The sequence below is a fragment of the Sylvia atricapilla genome, chromosome 8, assembly GCF_009819655.1.
Source record: "Sylvia atricapilla isolate bSylAtr1 chromosome 8, bSylAtr1.pri, whole genome shotgun sequence".
In the NCBI taxonomy this organism is placed as follows: Eukaryota; Metazoa; Chordata; class Aves; order Passeriformes; family Sylviidae; genus Sylvia; species Sylvia atricapilla.
In genome coordinates, this window is record NC_089147.1 from 9,069,718 (window position 1) to 9,097,097 (window position 27,380).

The 27,380-nt window shown below is 42.9% G+C and overlaps 1 protein-coding gene across 11 annotated transcripts in view; it reads right to left on the minus strand.

Moving 5' to 3' along the window:
* The window catches only part of TCF7L2 (transcription factor 7 like 2), a 174,155-nt gene extending 163,923 nt beyond the window's left edge, over positions 1-10,232 (minus strand). For 2 of the 11 annotated variants that reach the window (XM_066323569.1, XM_066323568.1), the window contains exons 1-3: positions 9,955-10,232; positions 9,550-9,616; positions 9,240-9,364 (exon numbers count right to left, since the gene is read on the minus strand). In XM_066323569.1, the coding sequence (XP_066179666.1) occupies positions 9,240-9,364; positions 9,550-9,616; positions 9,955-10,143 (381 nt within the window). In that variant the 5' untranslated portion in view covers positions 10,144-10,232. The remainder of the gene's footprint in view (positions 1-9,239; positions 9,365-9,549; positions 9,617-9,954) is intronic. The other 9 variants (XM_066323571.1, XM_066323573.1, XM_066323570.1 and 6 more) reach the window with 5 other exon arrangements.
* Between the last annotated feature and the right edge of the window lie 17,148 nt (positions 10,233-27,380).

The following is a 27,380-nucleotide window of genomic DNA, read 5'->3' on the forward strand; positions in this document are numbered from 1 at the left end:
TTTCTATTGTATCAACATCCAAGAATCTCTTATATTCCCCAGAAAGGCCCTTTGCAGTATTTTCAGATTGGCAATTTCTATTACTTTATTACTTCCCACATTCTCCTTTGGACTTTTTTTTTTCCTTTTCTTTTCTTTTCTTTTAGTGTCTCCCCTCTCCTAATTCACCACCGGTAGTGCATTAAGCAGTGAATTAAGAATTGTGAGACAGACACAAGTCAAGCACATTTATATATTCATACTTGGTAGCCATAGGTATGCAATCATACTTCCCATGGAGCCTAGGGCACTAAAACCTGCTCTGCCAAGAGGGGAGAACAGTTAGGAAGGACAAACTGTGTCAGTAGGAAGAACAAAATGTTAAAATCCAACAAGAGTCCCTCCTGAATTCAGCCTCACTCCATAGCTGAATGCCTGCAGTAGCTGGTACCCAAAACATCTGACCCCAAAAAGAAACTGCCCTCCCATCATCTCCCTCCTTGCACTTCCTTCACCAAGCAGCAAAGGCATTTCAAACAACATAAATCCATTCTCCACTCAAAGCCTACTTGGCTCCTATAATTTCTATCATTTTCCTGTCATCATTTCTTCTTTGCTGAAGCCAGCAGCATATGAGTCAGAGAACAATCATTAACTTTTACAACTTCCATACAAATCCACCTACTCATATTAGAAAAGCAGAACTGACATGCAACACAGCCTCGGACCAAACCCTGCTCCTGCCAGGATGCTCCACACTTCTGTGGGAAAGTCAGATACTGCAGAAGAGGGAGCTCATTCAAGAATGCACCACTGGAAATGCAACTTTACTTTTCCCCCCCACTCCAAGAGCAAATGACTATGAAGAAGCAGCAATACATCAATATCATATTTAGTTGAGTTTGGCTTTCTCAATACCTTCATCCACTTTTGAAGAACTTGGCCATTGGTCCAAGACACACGGGGCCTGATGCAAAGCCCTTCGTTATTAATAGAAGCCTTTTTTCCACTGACTTCAATAGATCTTGGACCAAGCCCAAGGAAGACAAGATTTCACAGCAGTAAGAGTGACACACATTCTCCGCATTGAGAAAAAAAAAAAAAAAAAAAAAACAGAAACAATACAAAGCATTTACGATGTCAATCTGTACAGCACAGTTTTTGTTTGTGTTTTGCTTTTTTAAAATAGGCTCTAGGCTGTTGGATTAGTGCACCCAAAAAGTGTCTCTGAAGGTGGAAGGCATCACAGGCAGATACAAAATGCTATGGGTGAGATACATAACGCAGTACCTCCCTCAGCTAGGATACAGAGGCATCCTCTACCACAACATTTCTTGTAAGTTGCTGCAGCCACATTTTAAAGTGTCCCAGCACTATCAAACTCCCACAGTAACAGCTACAGTATTACCCATGATGAATTAATTTATATTAATATGGCCATCACGCGCATTTCCATATGAAACCCATTGTTCTGGAACATTAATAAAAACCTCACTAAGTGAAGTAACATGGTACCCCTACACTTAGTTTAAAGATATTTAAAATAAATACATTTAGAACAAAATTGCTAATATCTTTAGTTTATCATATTTGGCACAGCAAGCAGAAACCCAGTTATCTTCTCAGTATGTATTTATAGCATCACCCGTTCCCATTCATTCTGCATTTTCTTAGAGAATCTGCTGTACCCTACATCTGCAATTCATTGACTTTACAATTTACCACATGTTGAGATGGAGAGGTCTCAGCTCCATTTGAATCACTGCACAAATATGCAAGTGATTTATCGTTTTAAAACTAAAGACTGCAGAAGAACGACTCCACTTTTCCTGAACATTACTCCTTCTGGCAGACCATGAACAATTACAGCGCGTACTAATTAAGCTCTGTAAATGTGCTGTGCCCTGCTAATGCCTACCAGGCCTCAAATTTAGTTGCATGAAGCCAAACTTCAGCCAGCGACTTAACTCATTCAGCACTGCCCAGTTGCCTGAGCGTGACCCCACAAAGAATAAGGGTCGAGGGTTTAGCCAACCTAAAACAAAGGCGTGAGACTGAACAGATTTTGCCGGAAAGAATCACAGGGGGGGAGAAGCTGGAGGGGGTGGGAAGCATCTTGGGAATGAGAGGAACATCCTTGTTGATAACCTGTTAAAAAGGTACAATGCCACACCAGCTTTGCAGCGCAGTGCTGGGGGATTCGGATCTGTCCCCGGGGGCTAATAAGTCACAGCGCTCCATTGATTAGGGAAATGCATAAAACCTTCAACAAAACTGTACAGCTATTTGTGGAAGAGCCGAATTGACAGCCCCCCCCCTTTTTTTTTTTTTTTTTTTTTTTTTTTTTAAAGTCAGGCTTTACATGGCTCTAGAAGAAAAACATATGGCCAAAGGAGTGCAGCTTTCCACCACACACATAACCCTGCATTTTTCTTAAATTAGTCTCCAAGCACAACAGTAACCTACAGGGAACCTGAAATCCACTGCTCGAGAAATTAAAGCTAAAAGTAATACCTAGGCATATTTGAGTAATCACATTATCTTGTTAAAAGACACACACACCCAGCACAGACAAGACAGCAGCACTTCAAATCTGACTGTCCACTCCAGCAAAGGATGTGTAATGGGGAGTGAGCCGAGAACAAGGAGCTTTGCTGAGCGAAGCACTGTTTCTTCTCGGGCCCCAGACTCTCCTGACACTTAAGAGTCAATCCCCAGATCCCAAGCTTCCCCTCTAACCATCCATTCAAATACTGGCGTTTCCCCCCCGCCCCTCCCCAAGTTTCTACAATTTCTCCTCCTGCTCCGACATCCCTCCTTTGTCCTCCAATTACTCTCCAGTGGCCCCCTGCTCTCACCGTGCCTCCCCCAGTTACCGCCTCCCCAAACACCACCCAGCTCACGTCCCCTGCTCCCCTCCATGCTGACCTACACGTCCATCCCACATTGTCCCTTCCAGCAGGACACAGGGCTTCTCCCCTAAAACCTGCCTCTAACCTCAACATCTTCATTCCTTCAGCGTGTGTTTTCCCTTAACGTGGGCTTTTGCTGCTTTCTAAGAGGCCCTGTTTTACACACACAAGCCAGTCTAATATACGTATTTCCAAGCATCCTCCTTCTGCATAAAACCTGGTGGCAGCTTTTCCTTTCGTCCCCAGCTCAGCGGTATGTGAGCAAATTAAAGGACATTTCCAGGTGTCATCTGTCTTTAAATGTTTGCTTGTGCCGGTATCTAGGAAATACTGCACAATGCTTCTGAGACCTCTGTAAAGGACACGGGCTGTGTGTGCTAAACTTCTTCCCTCCTTCAGCCTGGCTGCATCACCCACTGCCCAGCCTCTACAGCACCACAAGCGTTAATTATCAACTTCGGAGCCTACGTATTTAAAAAAAAAAAAAAAAAAAAAAAAAAGCACAAACATAAACCAGCAGTTGGGAGGAGCAGCAGAAATATTCTCTGCTTTTAGGTGGGGAGAGAAAGGATTTCCATATCTCCCCCCACACACACCCCCAGCACCACACTTCATCTCTCATTGCTTATAATTAGTGAAAGAAATTTGACCCACTGCCAGTGTCTGTGGACCTTGGATATTATAAGGCCAGCGTGGCGTCAAATATCTTAACATTCATAAGTGTTATAGGCTGTAAATAAACCCCGTGGATTTATGACCCTGCGGTGCTTGCCAGCAAACGACTGTGGCACATTTCTTTCAGCAGACCTGTCGAGGTGCAAGTTTGCCTTTGGTTGTAAAATTAACCATTTCCTTCACAAATGTGCCCAATTAAAAGTCAAAGTTTTTAAGGCTTACTTACATATTTGCCAAGGCGTGGGACTAGGGAGACGCCCGGGGAAACACAGCTTTAAACATCCCCCCAAACCTCACAACACCCTCCAAAGCAAAACTTCTCACAACAGCCCCAATGTGTAAGGAAAGTGTCTGATTTCACCAAAAAGCCCTGAAAAAAAAAAAAAAAAAAACCCAAACTGACAACACGACCGCTGTTGTATTCCTTGCCTATCCCAGCCCTCATTTTTGGCTGCTCTGGGGCTGGGGGGAGCAGGCGTCTCCCCCCAGGCTGTGCCTGGAGAAGGATCTCCTCCCTTCCCCCAGGATAATGTCATCTGCTTCCTGTGTAGGAGAGCATTTGCTAAATCCAGGTTGTCTCATGCTTAACTGCCAATAATCCAACTTCCACATAACTCCCAGACAGCTGGGAAAAGGTCCTTAGAGTTTTTAGTCATGGTACAGAAACACACGTCCACACAAAAAATCTGCAGCTGTCCTTTTTCTCTACACCACATTTTTTATCTGATTTTGGGGCCCACTCATGGAAGTCTTGACAAATTTAAAACATTTTTACCTACATTCTGGTTTACAAGCGCCAGTGAAAGCTGCAACATATTCCTTCCCCCCCCCACTCCATCTCCAGCTGACAAATCAGCACATACTTGCTTGAACAAAAAATGAAGGGGAAGAAGAGAAAAAATAAACCACACCACCCTATTCAACATCCTCAGTCCTTGTATGAAAGCATTCAAAAAACCTGGAAAGGCATCTACTGTATTTTTTTTTTCACTACAGATCAGCCACTGGTGCACCTATTAAAATTGTTCGATTTCCAAGGCAAATATTATTTTTAATGAAGTGCAGTCCTGCAATTATCCTGTACACTCAAGTAACAGTACTGCATTATATTGTTTTGCAAGGTCCCAGAAACATGAAACTTCTCTCTAAGTAATTTTCATAGCCCCCTGAAGAGAAACTGATGGAGTAAGCAATGCAGCATTTGCTTCAGAATTAAATCTTATCAAAGAAGAAAAAAATGAAAAAAGGAAGAAAAAAAGAAAAAAAAGAAAAAAAGGAAAAAGAAAAAAGAAAAAAGTGTAACATTAAAAATAAATCAGCTCCTTTACTGTAAATAAGTTAACACAGTCTGTTTGCTACTATATACCAGCTATGCTAATGCTATAGCAGAGTGATTCAGCAATCTACCTAATTAAGCACGAGGAAAGTTTCTTTATGGAGGTTCCATTTGATTTACACCACAGGATCATCAGTTCTTATTTAACAGCTTGTTTTTACACAAGTCCAGAAACTTTATTAAAAGCATGTCCATTCATTTTTTTTAAACAAAGCAAGTAATTCACTCTCCACTGAATAGCTCTGTATCATAAAGTACCAAAGTGCTGACATATTAAGTTGTATCTACATTATTAAACTAGTTGGTGGACATTAATACTATAATCCATACTGCAGACATTAAACCTCAACCATAACGATTAGTAAAGAATTAATATTGTCACATCGAGACTGAAACCTTAACACTCCAGCCATAAATATTTCTGAAGGAGATGAAAAACAATTAGCATAAATACCAAAGAAGGGCAAGAACACCTGTTCTTTTTCAGGGCGATAAGCATTTTATTGTTCTCTATTTAAAATGTAATGACCTGTGTAATTACAGTAATATTACATTGTATTGCAAGGGCTTGGAATGTCACACTTTGAAAAGTGTTGTCAAAACAATTGGAGGGAGGGGAAAAAAAAAAAAAAAGGACCACTATTAACCCTTCACACCCCAAGGTCTAAAGCTTTTGTATTAGGAAGGATTACATTGTTTGATTCAGTAGATAAAGAAAAACATCAATTTTTCAAGGCAATTAATAAAAAATGTTCCTTCTTAAACATAAAAATCAAGGCGATGGGGCTGCTCTCCACCACAGCTATTTCCAACTCCCAAACTTCAAGGCCAAACATAAGCTTACCCCTGCAGTCTCACCCAGCCAGCAACAACTTAGGGGAAAGGAAGATGCAACAGCACTAGTAAAAATAAGAGCATCCACCAGCAGAGTTTTCTCACATCACACTGCATCTCTTTGCTTACCAAAAGCATTAACTAAGCTCCAAATTTAAGGTAAGAATCAAGCACACCACTTCTATGTTTTCCAGCTGTGGAAGGAAAACGGTCTCCTTTATTATCCACAACATGCAGCCACCCCAGTCCCTCTACAAGTGCAGGGATGGAACTGGTGCTCTCAGATGCATCACTTCATCACTATTTGACTAGACCTCTACTTAATAGCATTTATTCTCATAAGCACGCCACAGTATTCTATCAATAGCAAGATCAGCATGCAAAACATCTTTGATTTTTAAAAATAAAATTATTCCTATCAATCTTGATAAAGAGTTCGCAGTATTGAAAGCATTATCCTTGAGAAAAGATTATTCCTCATGAGCAGGTTTTATGATACTTGATAATTCTTCACATTCCTGAAGCAGTAAAGTAGAAATTGCTGCCCACAAGTTTGCTCTTGAACAGACAATTACAGGTACATTTAAAAAACACAATAATCCCACTGCACCCCCAAATAAAGCAACAAAAAAAAAATTCCAGGAAAAAAAACCACAACAAAAAAACCACACCCACAGACTTTTAAGATTGTACAACAGAAAAAGGAAAAGAAAAACAATTTGCTACGTATCTGCATCACCTCTTTACCTTGCATGCTCTGACACTCAACAAATATGTCTCCAGGAAAAACTACATAAATAAAAATAAAATTCGTAATTATGCAGAACCATCTATACCTTTCCAACGTGTATTTAAAAATAAAATAAAATCAAACAGGAGAGAGAAAGATCTAGTTCATCTGGAACTGAAAGCTGGTACAGCAGAGAACTAGAATCCACCTAAAAATAGTGTGTGACAGACAACAGCTATCCCGCTGAATCTTTATAATATTCTGCTCTCAGGCCTAAATAAACAACTTTAATTTTTCCTGGCTATAATTAAGTGGCAGGCAAACAAACAAGCATACGGAATGTGAAAGAATAAGGTTAAGAAGATAGGAGAAGGTTGCTGGAGCCTGGATGTGGAAATAAGAAAATTGCCTATTGAGTGTGGAAATATCCTTTCAGAATTCATCTGATAACACAGGCAGGCCACCTGCTATACCAACGATAAACCAACCTGTAAGCTTTTGTACAGCACCTTTAATACACACCAACCCAACATTCCTATGGAGGCCTTTTTTAACGGTGGGGGAGCAAGGGGAGGAATGCTCCAGGAGAGCTAACTGCTGAAGGATCCTATATCCACATGCTAAGGGAAAAAGGATCTGTAATAAAGGTAAGGAGGAAAAAAGAGCTGAAGCTGTTGTAAGAAAAATGCTGCAAGAAAAAGGCAGCAGAGGTGTGCTTCCCATTAGTCTGCACTTGGAGCAGTGGAATGCATTGAAGGTAAAAAACGAGGAAAAAAAAGGGGGGGGGGAATACAGAGCTTCACAATTCGTAACGGAGTGATTTGGAACAAAGATTGTTTTGCCATCTGGATTCTGGTACTTATGGAATTTGGAATTTATCGCCATCATCCATATACATGTGGGTGACCATATTCAAAAGAAAAAATATAATGCATTCAGCCCCTGAATTCCCCTCCCCATCATTACAATTGCAAACTGCAGTCACCCCTCTGCTACTGTCCCAGAAATCACCTCCTCGCAAAAAGAGCCTCACAAGCTTCCAAAATAAAACTCTTCCACAACCCTAAACATATGCAAAGTTCAGAAAACCTTCCTCTCAACCTCCCTGTCACTCTACATTTACTAATCTGCGCCTACTGACGTTTTACTAAGTGAAAACAAGACTGACCCGATGTTTAATATTTTAATGCTTTAAAACACTTGTAGATCTGATATACTGAAGTTGTCCAAGCCCTCAGTCATTAGTACGGCTTCAACATCTACCCAACAGTAGATCTATTATTGTAAATCGCTATCTCGTGTTACCACAAGGAAAAAAAAAAAGAGTGTATAAACACACATGGTGATGGTGGGAACGCTTCAGACTCAGAAACAAGCAGAAGAAACAAAACAGCAGTGCTAAAGCCATCGGTATAGGAATCACTGGTGTTTGGAAGTCCCAGAGGATTTAGCCATTCAAAATGAAATTTTTTTTAAATTCTTTTAAAAAGGGAAGAAAAGGTGACACTTGAGAAATCTGATGTCACAGCACAGCACACCGTGGGAGACACTACGGGCGGGAAAACAGCTGCGACTACAAACCCACCAGCAGACCCCAAAGTTTCCTGGGATCTGGGCTAAACCTCGCTCTAGCTGCCGGCACACGCAGACCTGCACCCCCCCGCCAGTGAACCCCGAGTCAGAGGTGGGCAGGAAAAAAAAAAAAAATAAATAAATAAAAGCCAAAAGAACCACCAACAAAAAACCGGACGCTTTCAGCAAATTGTCTTCCTGCCAGCATACTTCCAAGAGGAATTTTGCTCGACTTGTCTGATTATTTTTTGCGCTGCTGTTGTTGTTGCCGGAGCCAAGCGAGGCGAGTTGTTTCCGGACTCAGCCCGGCGCCCCGAGCGCGGCTCCCCCCGCTCCGCGGCGGGACGGAGGCGCTCCCCGGGCACGGCCGCGGGCCCGGCGGGCAGGGCAGCGGCGCCCGGCCCCCGCACGCCGCGGGGCGCGGATCGGGCCGGCCCCAGCGGCCGCAGCCCGGCCACAGCTCGCGGCACCCGCGGCCCGAAGGGGCACAATGAGCTCCCGCGGGCCGGGGCGGGCGAGGGCAGGAGAGGGTTAAGGGGGAGGAAAGGGGAGGGGGAGCCGGCCCAGCCGCCACGGAGGAGGGCAGCAGGCGACGGATCACCATGGAAAACGAGGAGTTTGGAGGAGCGGATCGCAAGCTCGGCCGGGAGAAAATAACCCGCCTCCCCAAGGAAGGGGAGAGGAGATGGGAGAGAAGGGAAAAAGGGAGATGGGGGAAAAAAAAAACCCCAAACTTCTTGTTTGTTTTTTTTAAATTTTGTTTCCAGTTTTGTTTTTGAGGCTGAAATAGATGTTGTTTGGAATTTGTTTGCTTGTTTTTCTTCCCCATCCCCCTCGGCAGCGGAGGTTACAAGGGCTCCAAAAAAAAAAAAAAAAAACCTGCCCACAAAACTTAAATTAAAAAAAAAAAAAAAAAAAGAAAATAATACCAACAAATATAAAAAGAAAAAAAATAAATAAAAATGGGGAGGGAAAGGAAAAAAAAAAAAAAAAAAGAAAAGGAATATGGCGAAGTGTAAACAAACCCCCTCCCGCCGCGGCCCGCGGAGTTTGGAAAGTTTGCGGCGCGGGGGAGGGGGCGGCGGCGGGGCCGGGGCGAGCGGGGCACCGGGAGCGCGGCGGCGGCGGGAGCCGGGGAACGAGCCCCGGGGAGAGGAAAGAGAGGGGAGGAAAAGAAAAAAAAAAACAAAAAGGCACTTACCGTTCTCGCCGTCGGAGAGAGCGATCCATTGGGCAGATACGGGCTGCTGAGGTCGGGGATCATAATAAAGGGATAACCCGGGTATGGTGGGCCCTTAAACAACCCTCCATCTTGCCTCTTCGCAGCTAACATGGCGGGGAGACACGAACGGGAGCGGGGAAGGAAGGGGGCAATAGGGGCAAGAGAAGGGAGGAGAGGGGGGGGAAGGAAAAGTTTTTTTAGCAAGTGTCCCCAAAAGAGGAGCCGGGCGCCCGGCGGAGGGGCGGCGGTGCGGGGCGGGCGGCGGTGCCGGCCGGGCCCGCGTACTCACCTTCCTCTAAACTTTCCCGGGATTTATCTCTGAAAGTTTCGGACCGAGGCGGGGGCCGCCGCTCCGCCTGGGAGCGAGCCGGGGATCGGCGTGGGGCAGTTGAGGAAAGGGGTGGTCGGGGTACGGAGGATGTTTTTTGGGGGGTTCGGGGGGGGGGCGGGGGGGGAGAAGGGAGAAGAAGAGGAATGAAAGGCGAAAAAGAAGGGAGAGGTGCGGGGAGAAGGTGGAAGGGGAAACAAACAGAAACAAAACAGAAGGCATCGTTACAAGTTGGTGCCGCGGAGAAAGTTGGGCGCCGGCGGGAGCGGGACCCGGCGCGGCGCCCCCGGCCCCGGCGCGGCCCCGGGCACAGCGCGGCCCCCGCCCGCAGCCCCGAAACGGCCCCGCGGGGGGCTTCCCCCGTACCTCCGAGTCTGAGGAGCTGTTTTGATTCGTTTCTGATTCATTGACGAGAGACGACTTGACATCAGCTAAATCCCTCTCCGCCGAGGAGTTCTCGGAGATCTTCTCCTCCTGCTCCCCTTCGTCTTTGAAAGAGATCAGTTCATCGTTGGCGCCCAGGTCGTCCCCTCCACCGCCGTTCAGCTGCGGCATTTTCCTCCTGCTTCACCCCACCAGCAGCAATTTTGCAAAAAGGGGAAGGGGAAAAAACAAAAGAAAAAAAAAAAAAAAAAAAAAGGAGGGGAATGGGGGGGGAAAGGAAAAAGAAGAGGGGGGGGGGAAAGTTTGCACCAAAAAAAGAAGAGTCCAAGGTGAAAGTTTCTTTTTTTTCCCCTTCTCTTTCCTCCTGGGGAGGGGAAAAGAGGGAGGAGGAGGGGAGGGAAATGTCTCTTCTTTGCTCCTTTGCACCAGTGACTTTAGGCTTCTTCCTTTCCTTCTTCGGGATTTTCTCTTTCTTTCTTCCCGGGAGCTGCTCGGCGTGCACTGCGCGCACACGCACACCCGCGCACGCACTCGCGGAAAAATTAATAATAATAAAAAATATATAAACGGTGGGGAGGGGGGAGCAGCGGGGGGGAGGGGGGTTAAAAAAAAAAAAAATAATACAACAAACCAAGCCCAGAAGTCAGCTGTGACGGGGGGGCAGTCGCCGCGGATATGGGGAGCCTGTGCCGCTCGGGTTTGAGTGAGTTGAAGTTGGACTGAGAGCTTTTCAGTTCAAAGGCGGCGCTGATTGACAGATAGAAAAAGGGGGATCGAAATCCGGAGGAACGGAGAAGTCTGGGATCCGGGATTATTGACAGGGAGCGAGAAACACACCAGGCACTTAATGAGATGCAGGAGAGGGCGGGGGCTCCCCGGTGACGTCTGCATAAATAAACAGGTCTGGGGCGCGGGAGGGGGAGGAGGAGGAGGGAGGGGGAAGTAGGAAACTAACAATGATCCTTTTTGGCATGGGAGCGGGAGCGCCGGGGGAGGGCAGCGGGGGCGGGGGCGCCGCTGGGGGGGCCGGGACGCAAAAGAAGGGGAGGGGAGGTTGACCAAAAAAAAAAAAAAAAAAAAAAATTAAAAAAAAAAAAATTAAAAAATTGTGCGCCGTAGCTCAGAGCTGCGGGACGGGGGGGAGCGAAGGGAAAAGCACTCGAACGGGTGTCCCTGACTCCGCGCTCCGGGAGCGCCAACTTTTACATTCTGGACATTAATAAACATATCATCCCCCCGCAGCCTGGGTTCTCCTGAAGGATGTTTGTGTGCCCTTATTATTTGGGTACATGTGACAGCAGGGTGGTGCGGTGGGTGCTTTTTTTAAACCGTTAACATTTTTCGTGCTACTCGTTGGAGGTAAGAAACTCCAATCATAATAAACACTGGAATATAGTAAAAGCCTTTTTTTTTTTTTTTTTTTTTTCCTTTCCAGCAGCACTTGGTCCTTGCATTTATTATGGTTATAACAGGCAGGATGAAAATGTGTGAGATCACTCGCTGAAGATCAGATATTTCCAAATTATCTTATAGTAAGGCAGAATGTTTTCTGGTCCTTGAAGTAAAAAAAAAAAAAAAATAAAAAAAAAAAAAAAAAAAAAGGAGAGAGAGAGGAGGAAAAGGAATGTGACTGCTAAGAAGTTAATTAGCATGGCAGGACGGAGAATCAAGGACTCCCAGACTTCAGAAGTGAAAAGTTGTGGTGGCGTAAACATCACGCTGCTGGGGGGAATCGGGGGGAAGGGGGGTCCGGGGTCCGGTCCGGGTCCGTTCGCGGGGCGCGGAGCCCGGGCGCTGCGGGAGGCTCCGGCCGGGCTCTGCCTGCACGGCCACAAAATGGGGAGCAGAGTCGTGCGGATGCGAGAAATGGCATCTGTTCCCCGAATCTAACGTGGCGAGGGGAAGGGGAAAACAAATTGATCTTCCAGCAGTGACAAATTGTAACAATGGACGAGTCAATTGGAAACTTTAACATGGGCAAGGAACAAAAGGAGGGGAGTGCGGAGGGGGGCGGGGGGGAGACAGTAATTTCAATGGGAATTAGTAAATTGCCTAATGGAAATGGTGTTTGAAAGCGAGGGACAGGCTGTACTAAATAATCCAAACATTCCTCCAGAAATCTAACCTGCTGCTCATGCTAAGGGTCATTCAGCACATAGGGTTTCCAAAACAAAGCAAATTTGTCATGCAATATTTAGAGAGTTTGGGGGTTTCAGCTAAACTGTCTTCTATAAAAAGAATAATAAAAATAAGAATGCAGAGATCGACAAGGCTAACACGAATTCTCAGGCATTAAAAAGTTCACATAGAAATTTGCATACTAAAGGGAAAGATGCAGACAAAATAGAAATAAAAAAATCACTGCAACTTACAACTTTAATATTAATCAGTAAAGCAGAAGTAGAGTGAAAGGAAGCATGAAAAGAAGTAAAACAAATGTGTACATTTAATCAGACAGGATTGCATAGGACACAAAGAACAGGGCTAATTAGTCTCAGCAGGTAGGGACTAACCTTCAGACTTCATAAATAAATAAGTCTGTGAACAATGTCTAAGTGGGAATATGGAGACAGAAAAGGGATTATTTTAAGACACCAAGTAAAAACATGACTAATGAAATACTTCACTGTTAACTCAATGTACAAATGCATCGAACAGTTTCTTTTTCCACTGGTCTTTTGACTAACTTGCTTTTTACTTTCAAAAATTGCACTAAATAACTGTCTGTGGGTATGCACAGTCCCCATTTGCCCCTGATTATGTACTTACTGTCTCTGCAAACTAGTGCCTTGCAGAGTGACACCTTAACAAATATTCTCCATTTTTGTTTGCTTTTTGATTTTTAAATGCCTTTATATCCCAGAACAATATGAGATTAGAAATACAAATGTGACAGACTCCTATTTATTTTGCAGGGCCATGTGTTATAATTTGATCCAAATGAACAAAAACAGTTGCACAGTTTTGTTTTGTTTTTCTAAGATCCTTTTACAATCTGCTATGGATTTTTCTTTAAACAAGCATGCTTTTGCTTCAGTCGCACCGTAGTTGCTAACTACTCAGTAAGCACCATCAAAAGTTAGTGTGCAGAGCAGAACCAGTTGTTGCCCAAAGGTGGTGGCAGAAGAGGGGCCTGATTCTGTAGAGACTCACAGGCGTGAGTCACATCACTGACAGATGATTTCTGAAGGTGATGACACGCCTGGACTACTCGTGCAAGCAATGTTACTCACACGAGTAAATGCTGCTAGGAGGGAGCTCAGTGTTGTTTGCCCCAGTGCCAGCTGGTGGTTCTGGGTGTGGAAGATGGCTCTGGAAGGGCAAGGGACTGTGCCCCAGCTGTGGCAGGTGTTTCCTGGGCACGTTTTTGCAGCTGGGGTTTGGCCTCCATGGTGGATTCAGAGGAGTCCTGTGAAGGGCCAGGAATCTGCTTTCTAGTTTTCATCAAGTTCTTCCTTCTGCAAACTTCCAGGGGTTTGTTTTCAAACTGCAGCCTAGAGCTACTGTGGTTGTAAAGTCCAAGGATTGTAGATGGTTACTAAACCAACACGATTTAATTAAGGTAGGACGAGTCACTTTTGGATAGCTTGTGCATCTGATTTTTATCCTTTCTCCTTATGTAACAATTTGTTTCACAGTCAGAGAAGTGAGAGCTCTCCAGGGGTCAATAGCAGCTGTTGAGTAGTACATTCTCAGATGATACCTCGGTTTAAAAAAAAATAAATAAAATAAAAAAAGTATAGTGTTTAACAATGAAAGAAACACAATATTAAATAAATAAATAAATAAATAAATAAATAAAGTCAAGCTAGACCGTGGCACGAAACATGATTATTTCTTGAATACCCAATTTTAAGTGGCAGCTGGAGAGACAAAGCCAGGTGGTCCACATTCAAGAGATGTCATCTTTCTTGCCAAAGCTGACCTCTAGCACAGATGAAGACGGGGAAGTGCCTTTCTCCAAGCTTTTGTAACCCTCACCACTTGGTTCAATTATACCAAATGCTGAGCTGTGGGGTTTGGTGACCGACAACCGTGTCACCATTTTACACTTTGGCCCAACAGTTTGGTCCTGAGACTCCTGCAGTAGAACAGCAGCAGTGAAAAAACCTGTGAGGTTCACCTCACTGTGCAATGAACTGAACAGGGGGTTGACATGGGGCAGCCAAGGATATTTCCTCTTTCATGGAAAATGTTTTGGAATCTTTAGTGTCTCACCAAAGGCTTAAGCCTTTATTGGAGAAATATGGCCTGCTAAATGCCAGCTGGATCTCCTGGCTGATGTTTACATATTTGGGATGAGTCATCTGTTTTCACGGTCTTCTCCAAGAGGTCCCAATGTAAGTTGCGATGTGTAAAATTCAAATTATTTATTTTGGAAAGATAAAAGGACTTTGGTTGACCAGGCTGGGATTTGAGTCTACAGCTCAAAGGAATCTGCGTGTTTACAAATAATCTTGGATCATTAAATCTGCTCTGAATGTCAAAAAAAAAAAAAAAAAAGAAAAAAAAATCAATATTGAAAGGGTTCCAATAACTGGAAGCAAACACATCTGCCTAGTGTCTTACCAGTACTGGTTCTTCCGGAGTTAGCAAAGAGGGGAAATTTTTTTCTAGGGCAGACGAGATGACAGCATGAAAACACAGAAACCATTGCTCCTGTCTGCAGTCATTTGCATTGACTGAAACAAGCACATGTGAAAATTCAAGAAACCTATCAAATGAGAAAATATCAACAAACAGCCAGATAGATCATGGTGCTACTGCCAGATTTCTTTGTGGCATTAGATGTCACACATACTGACCAGGTCACTGTGTACTATTTGATTAAGGAGGACTTTCTATCTTCATTCGATGGAGAAACATTGGAAAATTAGTTCCAAAAACCTGCATGCATTGTTTTTCAAGCTCATAACACAGCCTAATGTCTCTCAATCCATGCTCTGCTTCCCAAGTTATGCCTATTGCTCAGTAGGAACATCCCTCCCTTTTAGCACCTAAACCACAGCTGTACCACTTGCTTTTGTTAGAGATAATTCTGTCAAATAATAAAATCGTTAATGGGTAGAAATATGCATTCATGCAGGGATTATTCACACTTTATCATGAGGTGATATCAAGCTATATAGGAGTGAATGACAAGAAATAGGCTTCTGAAATACAGAGCCCTCCATAAATATACCATTTTTATTGACAACCCATCTTTTAACCCTAATAGTAATGGAAGAAATCCAATAAATGAAACATTTACTGCATAACTTGCCTTATTTTGGGGTGGTGTCTGACTCCTTTCTAGCTGTCTCTAGAAGATGTTTTTAGCCTAATTTGCTCCCTAGGAATTTCACTCGCTAGAGTTATACATCTATGACGTTTTATTGCCTGAAGCCAAGTCTGAATAAGAACTTTCTTAGGATATACTTATCCTAATGTCAGTCTACAAGAACTGGGCTGCTTTAGTTTGATTTATTTGTGCAGCAGAGATGTGGTGCACCTATATAGCTGGCCACGGCCTCAGACTGTATCTAATATCCCAAACACAAACAAATAAGTGAAACCAGCAAGTTTAGCCGTGGTTAGTTACAAGTAGACACTTTTTAAATAATCACCTTAGATTTGTATTTATATGTCTCTGTTTTCCAAAACAATCAAAGCAGTAGACCATTGCAAAACACTCTCATTTCACAGGAAGGTACTTGAGTGTGTCTGTAATGTCTGTCTATGGTCACAGGCACACACCAAGCACCAGCCAGATGCAATGTGCTTCAACTGTGTAAGGAATACAGGTTGGCATTTAGGCACTAGGAGCACAGAGGTCACTGGCTGAGATGGCTGACCACTGCCTGGCTGGCTCCCTGGGCTCTTTCTTCTGCCTGTTGCCTCTAGCACCCACTTGTGCAGTCAGTGCTTTGGAGCAAGAGCCTTCTTTTTCTCAGTGATTTTGCTGGCCCCTCACCAGAATTTGTGCATGTTACAGCGATGCAGATAATGCAGTGATAATAATTTGGCTTACGTTAGTGCAGCATCAGTGAGGGTGGTCTTGTAGGTGAACCATGGCTGGGAGCAGATGGTGGTAGGCAAGGAACCCAGTGAGCTGAAGGCCCTGAGCACGGCCTCGGACAGGAAGGACTGCCCTTTCAACTGACACACAATAATTAGCTGCGTATGCATTTGTAGTCTGTTGCAATATGAGGTAAAAGGGATTAGTTTTGCAATGGTCTAGGAACATGAACATGTGCCAGCTGCATTCCAGCTGTAGGGATTCTGGCTGATGGATGTCAATAGTCAGCACAGGGGTAGTAACTTCATAAAACAATCAAGTTTAACAGCATAAGATTATTTGATCATACCAAGCGATCACAGAACCATTCATGTTGGAAGGGATGTGAAGATGCCTTCATCCAGCCTCCTGCTCCAAACAAGTTTTAGCTCTGAATTCAGACCCGTTTGTTGAGGGATTTGCCCAGTCGGGTTTCAAAAGCCTTTAAGGACAGAGATGAGACAAACGAGAGTTAGGACTTGGCGTTTATTTTTTCTGCATTTCATAATGTTCCTGTTGGCCCATTCCTTCAGCCTCTCTAGGTCCCAGTGGACAGCAGCTCTGCCCATACAGCATGTAGATTGGACCATCCCATTTGATGTCCCCTGCAAATGTTGTGAGACCTCCTCCAGGTAACTGATGCAAAAGAGGACAGGTCCTGGGATAGGCCCCGTTAGTACTGCACCTGCCATTGACAACCAGGGCTTCAGGCCATAATCACCATTCTTTGAGTTTGGTCATCCAAACAGCCTTGCATCTAATTGTCTGCCTATTCAGACTGTAATGTCCTAACTTGAGTGCCGAAGTTTCCTCTCCTGAAGCCTCAGGTTTGTGCTCTGCTGCTTGTCTTCTTCACTCCTGTCACATTTGTGGGTCCTTGTAGTCACTACAGCCACGGCTGCTGTTGTTTATCACATCCCTGTCCAATTCTTCCTTGCTTATGAGTAGCAGATCCAGGAGACCATCGCCCATCTTTTTGCCATCCACCATCTGTGTTACAAAGTTTTCATCAACAAACTCCAGAGACTTTCTAACCCTGTTCCATCCCACTGTTTTGATCTTTCAGCTGAAGTCAGAGAGGTAAAATTTTTCCAGTAGCACTCTGGACTGTTATCTGGAGACTTCTAATTGTGTAAAGACATGATTGACTTTGTCACCCTAATCAGATGATCTGTAACAAACCCATCGCAGTGTTACCTTACTGGGCTGCCCTCAAGCTCCCAGTCAGCCCATCTCCCTCCCCTGTTTCTGTATATTTGTCTGCTGTTTCCATGTATTCTGCTGCTCCTTCACATAGAAGGTACATCCCCCTTGCTTTTCTTTTCTTTAGGAAAGACAGGCAGTCTTTCCTAAAGAGGCTCTATCTGTCTATCACAGGCTTGGAATCATAGCAGTGATCTCATCATGTCCCAGCTGAGCTTTCCTCAGACTAGAGACAAGTCAGTGCATTCCCTCGTGCCGCAGTTTTTTCTCCAAATCGGCTCACTTAGATTTCATGTTCTTCAGTGTACCACTGTCTCTGGCACTGTGCTTTTCTGTCCCAAATACTTCAGATATTTGAAGCAGCCTATGGCCACCCTCATAATGCAGTCAGTAAGGGTGACGATGGAGGCTGACCAAGAGGAGGTCGTTTTGGGCTAAGACAGGAAATTTTAATTTAGGCTAGGAAGTGAATGAGTACTGCATTTCCTGCAAAGCCAGAGTTAAACACCCAGCCCAAAGCCCAGGCACCTCTGCAGGCTGGAACCACAAGTCCTTATGGAGTGCACTCCTCTCAGGACCTACCAAAAGCAGATTTTCATTTGACAGAAAACTACAGGAATGTTGGGGTTTTCCTCCACAGAAGCAGTTGTTAGCAGTATTTTGCACAGAGCCACCTCTATGCCACTGCATGTGCAAACAAGCACCTGAAGCTCACAATCATATTAATTAATAGTGGATCTATTAATGCAGAAAAAAAGTAAAAGGGTTCTCAGGAAAATCCTTCTTAACTTCCTTGAGAGAATTTCAATAGCTTGACCAGGACGTTTATAGTAGAGACATTTACTGCATTTTACTATTTCTTAACAAATAATTTTCTGATTAATAATCCTGCTTTAAATTTTGTTTTGGTCTTTCCTTTTCTTCCTCCTGCTCCTGAAGCATATATCTTCCTTTTTTTTGCCTCCTCATTTGGCAAAGGCCTCCCAGCTACATCAAGCAGTTTCAAGTCAGCCAAGGAGATAGACAGAGCCCTGCTGAAAGAGCAGAGCAGTCTCTCTTTGTAAAATATGCTGCCATTTATCAGCAGACAGAGGTTTTTCTTGCAACAAGGAATCTGAGCTAGCGCATACCAAAAGAGTGGCACTGGAGACTTTGTGGTTGGCTGTTGTTTCAGGCACATTCAGCGTTTACATAGCCTGAGGGCATAAACGAGCAGGCAGGAGGGAATGGACAGACCTTCCTACAGCACAATTAGGTGACAATGAGCTATCTAAAACAATCAGGATAGCAGCAACATCAAGTGCTTTCCCTGTGTCTCAGGAGCCCTCCCAAGACTTATTGCATCAGAGGCTCTGTCTATTGCTGGTGCCTCTAGATGGTGTCTCAGGAGAGATGCGGTTGTCAGACACTCTGGAACAGGATCCTTTCTGGGAAACTTATTGCAGGCTGAAATATTGCAATTAGCTCCAGTGGAGCTGGTTTCTGAGCTCCCTGTCCTTACTTAATGCAGGATCCCTAGGAACAGAAGAGATGGACCTGCAGGCACTACAGGAGGCGTATGTAAGGGGGATAATTTACAGGAGTAATTCCAAACATCCTCCATCTACTAGATTGGGAAAAGAAAAGACAATAGGTCTCAGGACCTTTCTGCTCTGGTTCTTTAAGTCAGTCTTTCTTGACTTACTTTCTCCTCCATAAAGCTTGCCTCTGAAAAAGGGAAGCCAGGGAGCTGCTCTCCTGCTCTTCCACCTTGGCCCTCTGGATCCATTAGCTCCTTCCAGGGACCCTAATCCTACAGAGCTCTGTTCTACAGGGGAGAGATCAGAAAGAAGGTTGCAATTTCAAAGCAAAAGAAATACAAGATTGCGATCAGCACCTGTCCCACAGAAAATACACTGCTGTGTTTGGATTTCAAAGCATTTGGTAGATGTAAAATTCCACCGGAGACTGTTCTGTTTAATTAGAGAGACACAAAGGGCAAGGGTAGGTTCTGAATTCACAAGAAGAAACCCAGTGTGGTTTGTCCCTATTTTACCTGAAGCTCAAGTTCTATCATTTACACCTGCTCTATTCACTTTTTTTTTTCAATAACTCATGGTTGTACAAGAATGACTGTAATTCTTCAGGCAACAGCACCCTTAGGACACCTCCCGCATCCGTGGGAAGACATAATCTGCCATTCAAGGCATTGTGGTAGAATTGGCATCACCACTGTTTGCCTGAGGCACCGACTTCTTTCTGTGCCTTGCCAGCCTGCTTAGCTTAGCCTCCTTCTCAAAGGCAAGGGAGCTAAGGCAGTGCTTTTGCCAAAGAGAGATGCAGAAGAAAGCAGAGATTACATAGATAGAAATACACTGGCCTCTAGATTTCTTTGGTGGCCCAGAGTGGAGAAATCTTTGTTCAAAAGATCTGGTAAAATTGTTCCCATGGTCATGAAAATACACGTGTCCTCAGGCTTGTTCTCTTTGTCCCTCTGACCTAAAGCAATCTATGTCCAGGCAGCAGTGGAGAACATAGCTAAAATAGCACATGCAGCCCATTTTGCATACTTTCCTGTGGCACTAGAGCTAAATGATTTATGACTGAAACATTGACTGTTGCAGTACAGGACAATTACAGGAAAGTTGGCAAGGCAGCAATTTACCATCTTGTAGGAATATGAAATTCCTTCCTTCCTCCTGATTTCGAACCTGACAAGTGGCAAACTATCTTCACTCTCTTTGGGAGGATAATCAAAAGCTTGCAGAATTAGACCTTAAGTTGTTCTTGTCTGGACAAGTAAGTGCTGTTGTCAATGACCTTCTATAGCCACCTCAGGACATGCAGGGAGCTTCTACTGTGCCTTGGGTGCTTGATATGCCCAGAAATCCTGTTCCACCAATTAGGTAATGTGTGCAAGAGTCTGTTACCAGAATCCATGAGATTCTTGCTGTGCACAAAACTAGTTATGTTAGAAAATGGGTATTATATGCTCTTTTGGCAATGACTGTCATTTTTACTAAGTGTATTTACAATGTTTAGCAGAAAATAGCAATGTTAGTTTTGACTTAGCACAACAAAAATTTTAAGAAAATGTTTGGTATTTTTTCTGCAAGCAGATGTTATTTGATTCTAAGCAGTACTTTAATACAAATAAATAAAAGTAGGATTTTTAGGAGATTATTACAATCTTCAGCTCTGAGGTCCTGTATTACAGAGGTCACTGAATTTCAACAAGTGGTTCCTGCCATGAGTCTGTCATTTCTAGCTGAGCTACAATATTTCATTTAGAAAGACATCTGACCTGGTTTTAAATATTTCAAGTCAGAACTCCCCTTCCAGTGTAGGCAAATTTTGTTCCAGCGATTGTTCATTATCCTCTCTGGGGAAAAAAAGAAAAAAAGGAAAAAGGAGCACCACAATTTTATTTCACACTCATTTTCCTCTTGTTCCTACCAAATAACACTATAAAAGAGTATCATCTTGTATTGCCTTTTCCTCACCAGCAGCTTTCATTCCTTTTCCTGCCATTCTGTGGCCCATGACTGAAGAGGTCCTCTTGCCTTCACGTTTTCCTCCCTGGCAGCAGTGGGACACCACAGGCAGAGGGCTCTGCTTATGTTTTACATATTTCAGGATAAGGCAGAGAAAACAAATTTGAAGATTATCTGCTACAGTAACGTATCAGAGAATATTTTGTCTTGCCTGGCCTTAAGTTGGTCATCTGAGTGGCCTGCAAAGTTGATAAGGAGGCCCAAACAGCAGCTTATCCCAGCTAGACTAAAACATCCCCACTGTGCAATGTCTCACCTTGCTACGGTACCTGACCTCTCCATTGGCTGCAGCCAATGCCTGCAGGACTGGCAGACACTACACACAGAAGTTTTATATCCCCACAAGCTGAACTTCACTTCTAATCAAGATACCTGCTAGAAGGAAAATGCTACTAGCTGCAAACAGAAAATGTCCTTGTATACTATAAATTTATTGTTGGGAGTATTAAGCCACTGTACTCCTATTTGCATTCCATAGTTGAAATCTTGGCCATAAGGACTTGACTCTAAGGACTCTAAGATAGGCATTTCCATTTGTTAGTAAAGAAAGCACAGAGACTTAGAGAGACAGACGTCTAGGAACTCTGGTTTAAAGAGAAATGCCAAGATTGTGACATTGGGGATACAGTCTCTTGAACTGGCACCAACATCAATTCAATAGAATATGTGATATTCTACTGTAGCTTTGACCAGAACTCACAAAAGTTCCTGTAAAATCCTTCTGGATTTGCTTCTCTTAACAACACAGAGCGCCCTTGTTTTGTTTTACTTTCTAAAAGATTTATTATGCTTGTTTTTCATCAGAGAGATATATGAAGTTTAACTTTCCCTAGTTTTGTTGGCTGACAATATCACCTCTTTTATCTTGGCTTCCTGGAGAAAAGCAGCTCACCTCATCATGCTGTAGCATTTGTAACCGTAGCTTAACTTCAGCTGAATGTGACAGGAGATGGAGACATCAACAATATTTATGTCCTCCAATCTAATGACTGTTAGAGAAGTCCAGTTAGCACCCATGGGAGGGAAGGTCCATAGGGAAAGGGCAGTGTGGGTGGCAGAGAGCAGTGAATCCATAGGGAGAGGTGCATGGAGAACAGACTACCCAAGTCCCTCTGCTCTTCACACTGCTCTTTCAGTGTTATTGTTGTGGTCACACACAGATTACACTGTGAACCACTTCTCCCACCTACAAATATCAAGTCCTTCTCCTTTTCCAGCTTAGATCACATCATATGCCTTACAGTCACTGGAAGAATTTTTTGGGAAAAAATGCACATATTGTTGACTGCCTTCATATTTTCTTACAAGTTTTCTTGACCCAATTTTATCTTACAAAAAAGAGGAGACACATTCAGACCCACCATCCTCCTACAGATGTACCAATGGTCTCCCATGCAGAGTTTGGGGGATTTCTGTCCAGGAATTCATTTAGGAGTTAGTAGGATTTGTAAGATGTTTGTTTGTTTGTTTTAACAAAAGCTTAAATAGAATCTCCCAATTTACTCCAAACTGGTAGTGTAGACAGGGAAGTGATACTTCTCCTGTTGTAACACACACTTCAGCAGGACCAGCTCGTACATCATAAAGCAGCACTTGCCTTATCTGCACTGGAACAAGTCGCTCTAAATGCATGAACTATTCTAACAAAAATAGTGCAGACTTATCTCAGAATGCGCAGGGGGAACTCTCACACGTCCTGATGGAAGGGCACAAGGGCTGAAACTTTGACAATGATTTAATCTCAGTTGCACATTTCACAAGGTTATAGTTAAGAGCAAATAAGCAAAACCAGAGGATTTTAACAGCTCCATGAAATGTGGCTTCCCAATTTGTTCAACTTGTGATCTTCACTTAATGGGTTGTCCTGCCTTTTTTTTTTTTTTTAGCACTCCAATGGCAAAGTAGTCTGCTGAGAAAGATAAGACCTGTACTAGCAATGCAAACAAGCAGCGAAGAAATAGTTTTGACTACAATTTTTAAGTCTTCTTCATATATTACAAACAAGTACCACACACATACAAAAAAAAAACCCCGAAAAACACAAAACAAAACAAAAAAAACAAACCAAAACAAAAAACTAAGGAGAAAAAAAAAAAAAATAGAAAAAAGCCCACAACATCTAGAATGCAGTGATTTTTATATCATCCAAAGAACAGGGGGAAAAGCCTGAGTACACTTTAAGAAGCATTCGTAGTACTGAAAATACAGAAAAATCTTACTTGTGAAAGAAGGCTCAGTGGCTTCCTTTGCAAGAAGCCTTCAAACCTCCAGATCTCTGTGCCCATTGTTTGCCCTGGCAGATCCACCACTGCCCAAGAAGAATGAAGGTTAACAGTGAAATTGGAAATTCAGTGTCCAGGTGGAGTTTCCATCTCTGGGGCTGTTCTTGGGAAGACAATGATCCTCTCTGTCCCTCTTCTAGCACCTTTGCAAATTAGAGATATTGCTGGTTGAATGGTTGAGGGGTTTGTTGTTTAATTAACTTGTAAGGTCTTAGAAAATGTTTTCAGTCTGTGACCTACAGACTCCTGCTACCTTTACTCATAAAAGGTTAAGGAGAATGTGCTCACAGATGTTATGGAGCAATCTCTGCATATGGAAATGCTAAAGGGGGCCATACTTTTCGCTGGAAATTTGTAGGGGTCCAAAAATCAAAAAAGACTGGGAAAAATGTGGCTTAGATCTCATCTGTTCAGATGAAAGAAACTGCTGAAGACTGAAGTGTAGATGCGTATTAATATCTCATGATATTGTAACTAAAGAGCATTATACAGCAGCACAATGTTATAAAATAGTTCCATCTATTGAGTCTCACAGGGGTGTAGCAATAAAAATATAAGAAATGAAGCCAGACTGGGCTGTTTACTTTTAGCTCCTGATTTCTAAAAAACTCTTTATTTGCAATAGGTGGTTGTTAATGTTTTTAACAATGATATCCTTGGAATTTTTAATCAGAGTTAGAAAACAGCTCCACACACAGGTTTGGCTTAAGAGTAAAAGCTGTGTATGATGGAGGAAGCCCTGAAGTCATGCAGGGCATCTTAATTTGATACATATATCAAATCAAATATTGCATAGATGCAATGTGGCCCCCAAGTGTAAAACTGACATATATTCTCTCCTCCTCCCTCCCTCCCTCTCTCTTTCTCTCTTTCTCTGTTTTTCTCTCTTTCTCTCTTTCACTTGTAGTCTCTCTCTACATTTGCTAAAACAAAACAAATCTGTTTGTCACTAGACCTATATGAAAGCCAAAACTCTCCATATTTAAAATTGTGAGGTCTAGCACAAGAGAATGAGTACATTTTTGGAGAGGGAGATAATAGGATTTCTTTTTCATATCAGCAAAAAATATTGGAGGTAGATATCTGTGCAGTTGCTGAGCTTTTGTGTTCTGGGGCTAGGAGACTTGAATATTATTAAGGGATCAGTCACAAAGTGCATCAATCTGGCATGTACTAGAGCCAGATATCTATTTGCCAGAAAATGGAAAAAAAAATCTCAGCAGGCTCACAGTTGAAGAATGGTGGACATTGCTTTGATTCAAGAAAGCCCTGGCACAGATATCTTCCTGGATATGGATAACATAATGGACTTTGGGGAGCATATTAAGTCACCCCCCTGTGACTTGCTAGCAGCTCTGGATGTGAATTATACAACTCTGGATTGATATGTTAAGGACTTAACAATTTCTGTCTGCAGCATTTCCAACCTCTGAGTGAAGTATTGGGTTACATTTTTTTTTTCCTTTTGGTTTGATGGCAAATTGTGCTATGCTGGCTAATACTTTTTTTAAAGCCTGCAAATAAAAGAAAGTATAAATTAAGGAGAGGATGGGGAGAGTAACTGTGAGTGTGTGATGAACTGCATTTAATATTTCTCTAGAACAAAGTCACACTTGAAGGCTGGCTTCTTTATTTATACTATTTGTTTATGAGATCCACAAATGCTTGTTTTCTGCATGAAATAATTTTTGCAGTGGCTTCAAATGAAAATATGTATTCACTAAAACCAGAAAAACAACTGGGAGCTTACCACTGCATTCAGAGGCCCATTCAGACTCACAGCAACCCAGCACCCAAGGGCTCACTAGAGATTCACCAGGAGCAAACTGCTTGATTGGCTCTGCTGTGGCTGAGTCTGGGGCAGTTTTCCTGGAATTCAGCTGAAAAGTACAGGTGTATGCAACAAATATGTTGGATTTTTGATACCTGACATCAGTTGGGGGGCTGATGCTGTCTGACAGGTGTTGGCAGTTAGGGCAGGTGAAGACTTTTGAGAGGTTTCCTGGCCCTATTTGGTTTTAGGATCAGAATTTCTTCTTGATGACAGGATTCAGATTTGATTACTTGAGTTTGATCACATGTGTTCATACACATTGAATTAAAGCTTTATTTCCTTATAAAACCAAAGTGGTTTTCTTTGTACTGAGTGTGATATGCATAAGACAATGGAAGGTCATAATACTTTCTAGAGTATCATTTGTATGAAACAATTTCCAGAACAGATATAGAAAATATAAATAAAGAATGACCGTGGGCTCCCCAGTCTTTGTACAATGGAGACAAATTCTTTATATTGCTCTGTAGATACTTTTCCTTCTATCCCTGATTTCAGGAACCATTATTTTTTATTTCATCCCACACAGAACATCTCTTAGCCATAACTGCATAACATGCAAAAAACACACTATTTGCTTCTATGAGAAAGTAGCATTAGTAAAATAATGATATATTTTAAACCTAATCACTTTGTCCTCTTTTCTTCTAACAAGAGATGTGTCTGCCTGTAGGAGCACTGGGAAGTGACAGCTTGGAGTTGGAATGACATAACTAGACATGTCCCAAACAGGGTTTCAGAAGTTGTGATTTTACAGCAATAGCAAAAAAAGGTCACCTTGCAGATGACATTTTAGAAGAGATGACCAAGATCCTGGATATGCGAAGACATTGAAGTGATGATAGGAATTTATGCTGGAAAAAACTCCACGGATCAAAGAATGGCAGTGAAAGAAGTAGGATTGGAATTATGGGTACAGAAAGCACAGGAGAAGAAATCTTGGCATTTTACATTTCAAGCTGTTTAACTGCCTGACAGGTATGATTTACCTGGAATAATTTTCCCCATCAGGGAAAAAACAGTATGATGTGTAAGATGACAATTAAGAGATTTATTTTGCATGATTGCACAGGTATCAGCAAAGGGCTCAGAGTTATATCATGAGGAATTGTAGTTACAACACACAACTTACGGGCACTGTGGTTGTACTCACAAAAACACTGGACAAACAATTTCCATTGCTCACCCCTGGCTGCTGTCATTGGCTGAAAAAAATCAGAGAATATCTCTTTTTAAACCAGTCGCCTCCTTTGTCACTCCACTTGGTCTGCCTTGTGAAACACCTGGTCCACGGGGGTGCAAACATCAGGAGGGATAACATGGTCTTTCAAGAGAATTCTTTAAGCTTTTCAAGTCTGATACTTATAATTTACATGAAGAAAAAGAAACCTACAACGGAGGCTGATAACTTCTGTCAGGAATGTGGAAATCTGTTAGCAGCTGAACGTAACTGCCCATTTTAAAAAGCAGCAGTTTTCTATCTTGTTCTGTCACAGGGTCATTGAAAGTCAGAATCTGAAAGATCTTACCCAAGTAGATTTTCCCCGTCATCCTGGAGCCCATGGGCCAAGAGGGATGGTAAGTGAGTTGGATAATCCTGCCCTCCACACATTATGCAGCCAGGGAGAAGGGCAAGCATTCCAGTGGGAGGGACACTGCCAGGCAGCCTTTGTGGAGGTGGTTTTCTGGCAATAAGAATGAATCGGAGAATAAAGTGCAGCACCTGTGATAATGAGTCTTCTAAATCATTATGTCTAAACATTCTTCTCAGCCTTCTAAAAACATGTTTCAGTTTAAGCCAAACAATGCCACTCAGCACAATATGTCTGAGGAAGAAAGACACATATTGTTCTTACATTTGTCTTTTTCTTTTCTTTTCTTTTCTTTTTTGCAGTTAATTAATTTTTTAAAATTTAAGAACACATTATGAAAGATCCAACCATTACGGTAAAATAACAAGTCCTGCAAACCTTCACACATGATTTTAATAGGTGCAGATATGTGAACAAGGATTAGTAACACTCAGCCCTTGCTTAGCATTAGTGTGTGGGCTCAAGTTATGTTCTTGCTGTGAATTGGCAATGAGACACAAAGCCTTTCGCCTCTAGGGCTGTGGTTCAAATGCAGCCTGGGTCATTGGTGGCTCTACACAAAATGAGGGGGCTGTTTCTATCCAATTTCACTCTCTCCCTGTTAAAAGACAGTAGAGAATTCAAGGTCAGAGTGATCTCAGAGTCTCTCATCTTATTATGAATTGTTATTTTCCACTTACTATGCTATACTACAGAGCTTGGAGGCTTCTGCCAAGCGTGGGGCATGCCACACTGGCTACTGTGAGAACAGGTGCAGCTCCACTTATTTACAAACACACTCAGTGGAAGAGGAAGATGAACATAAAGAAATGAAGTGACATGTCCAGGGGACAGTGGCAATGCCCAGAGCAATGCACACCTTTCCCCACGGCACCACTTCCTTCTCCACCTGCAGCTGTGGGCAAAACAGTGACAGGAAACAGTGTC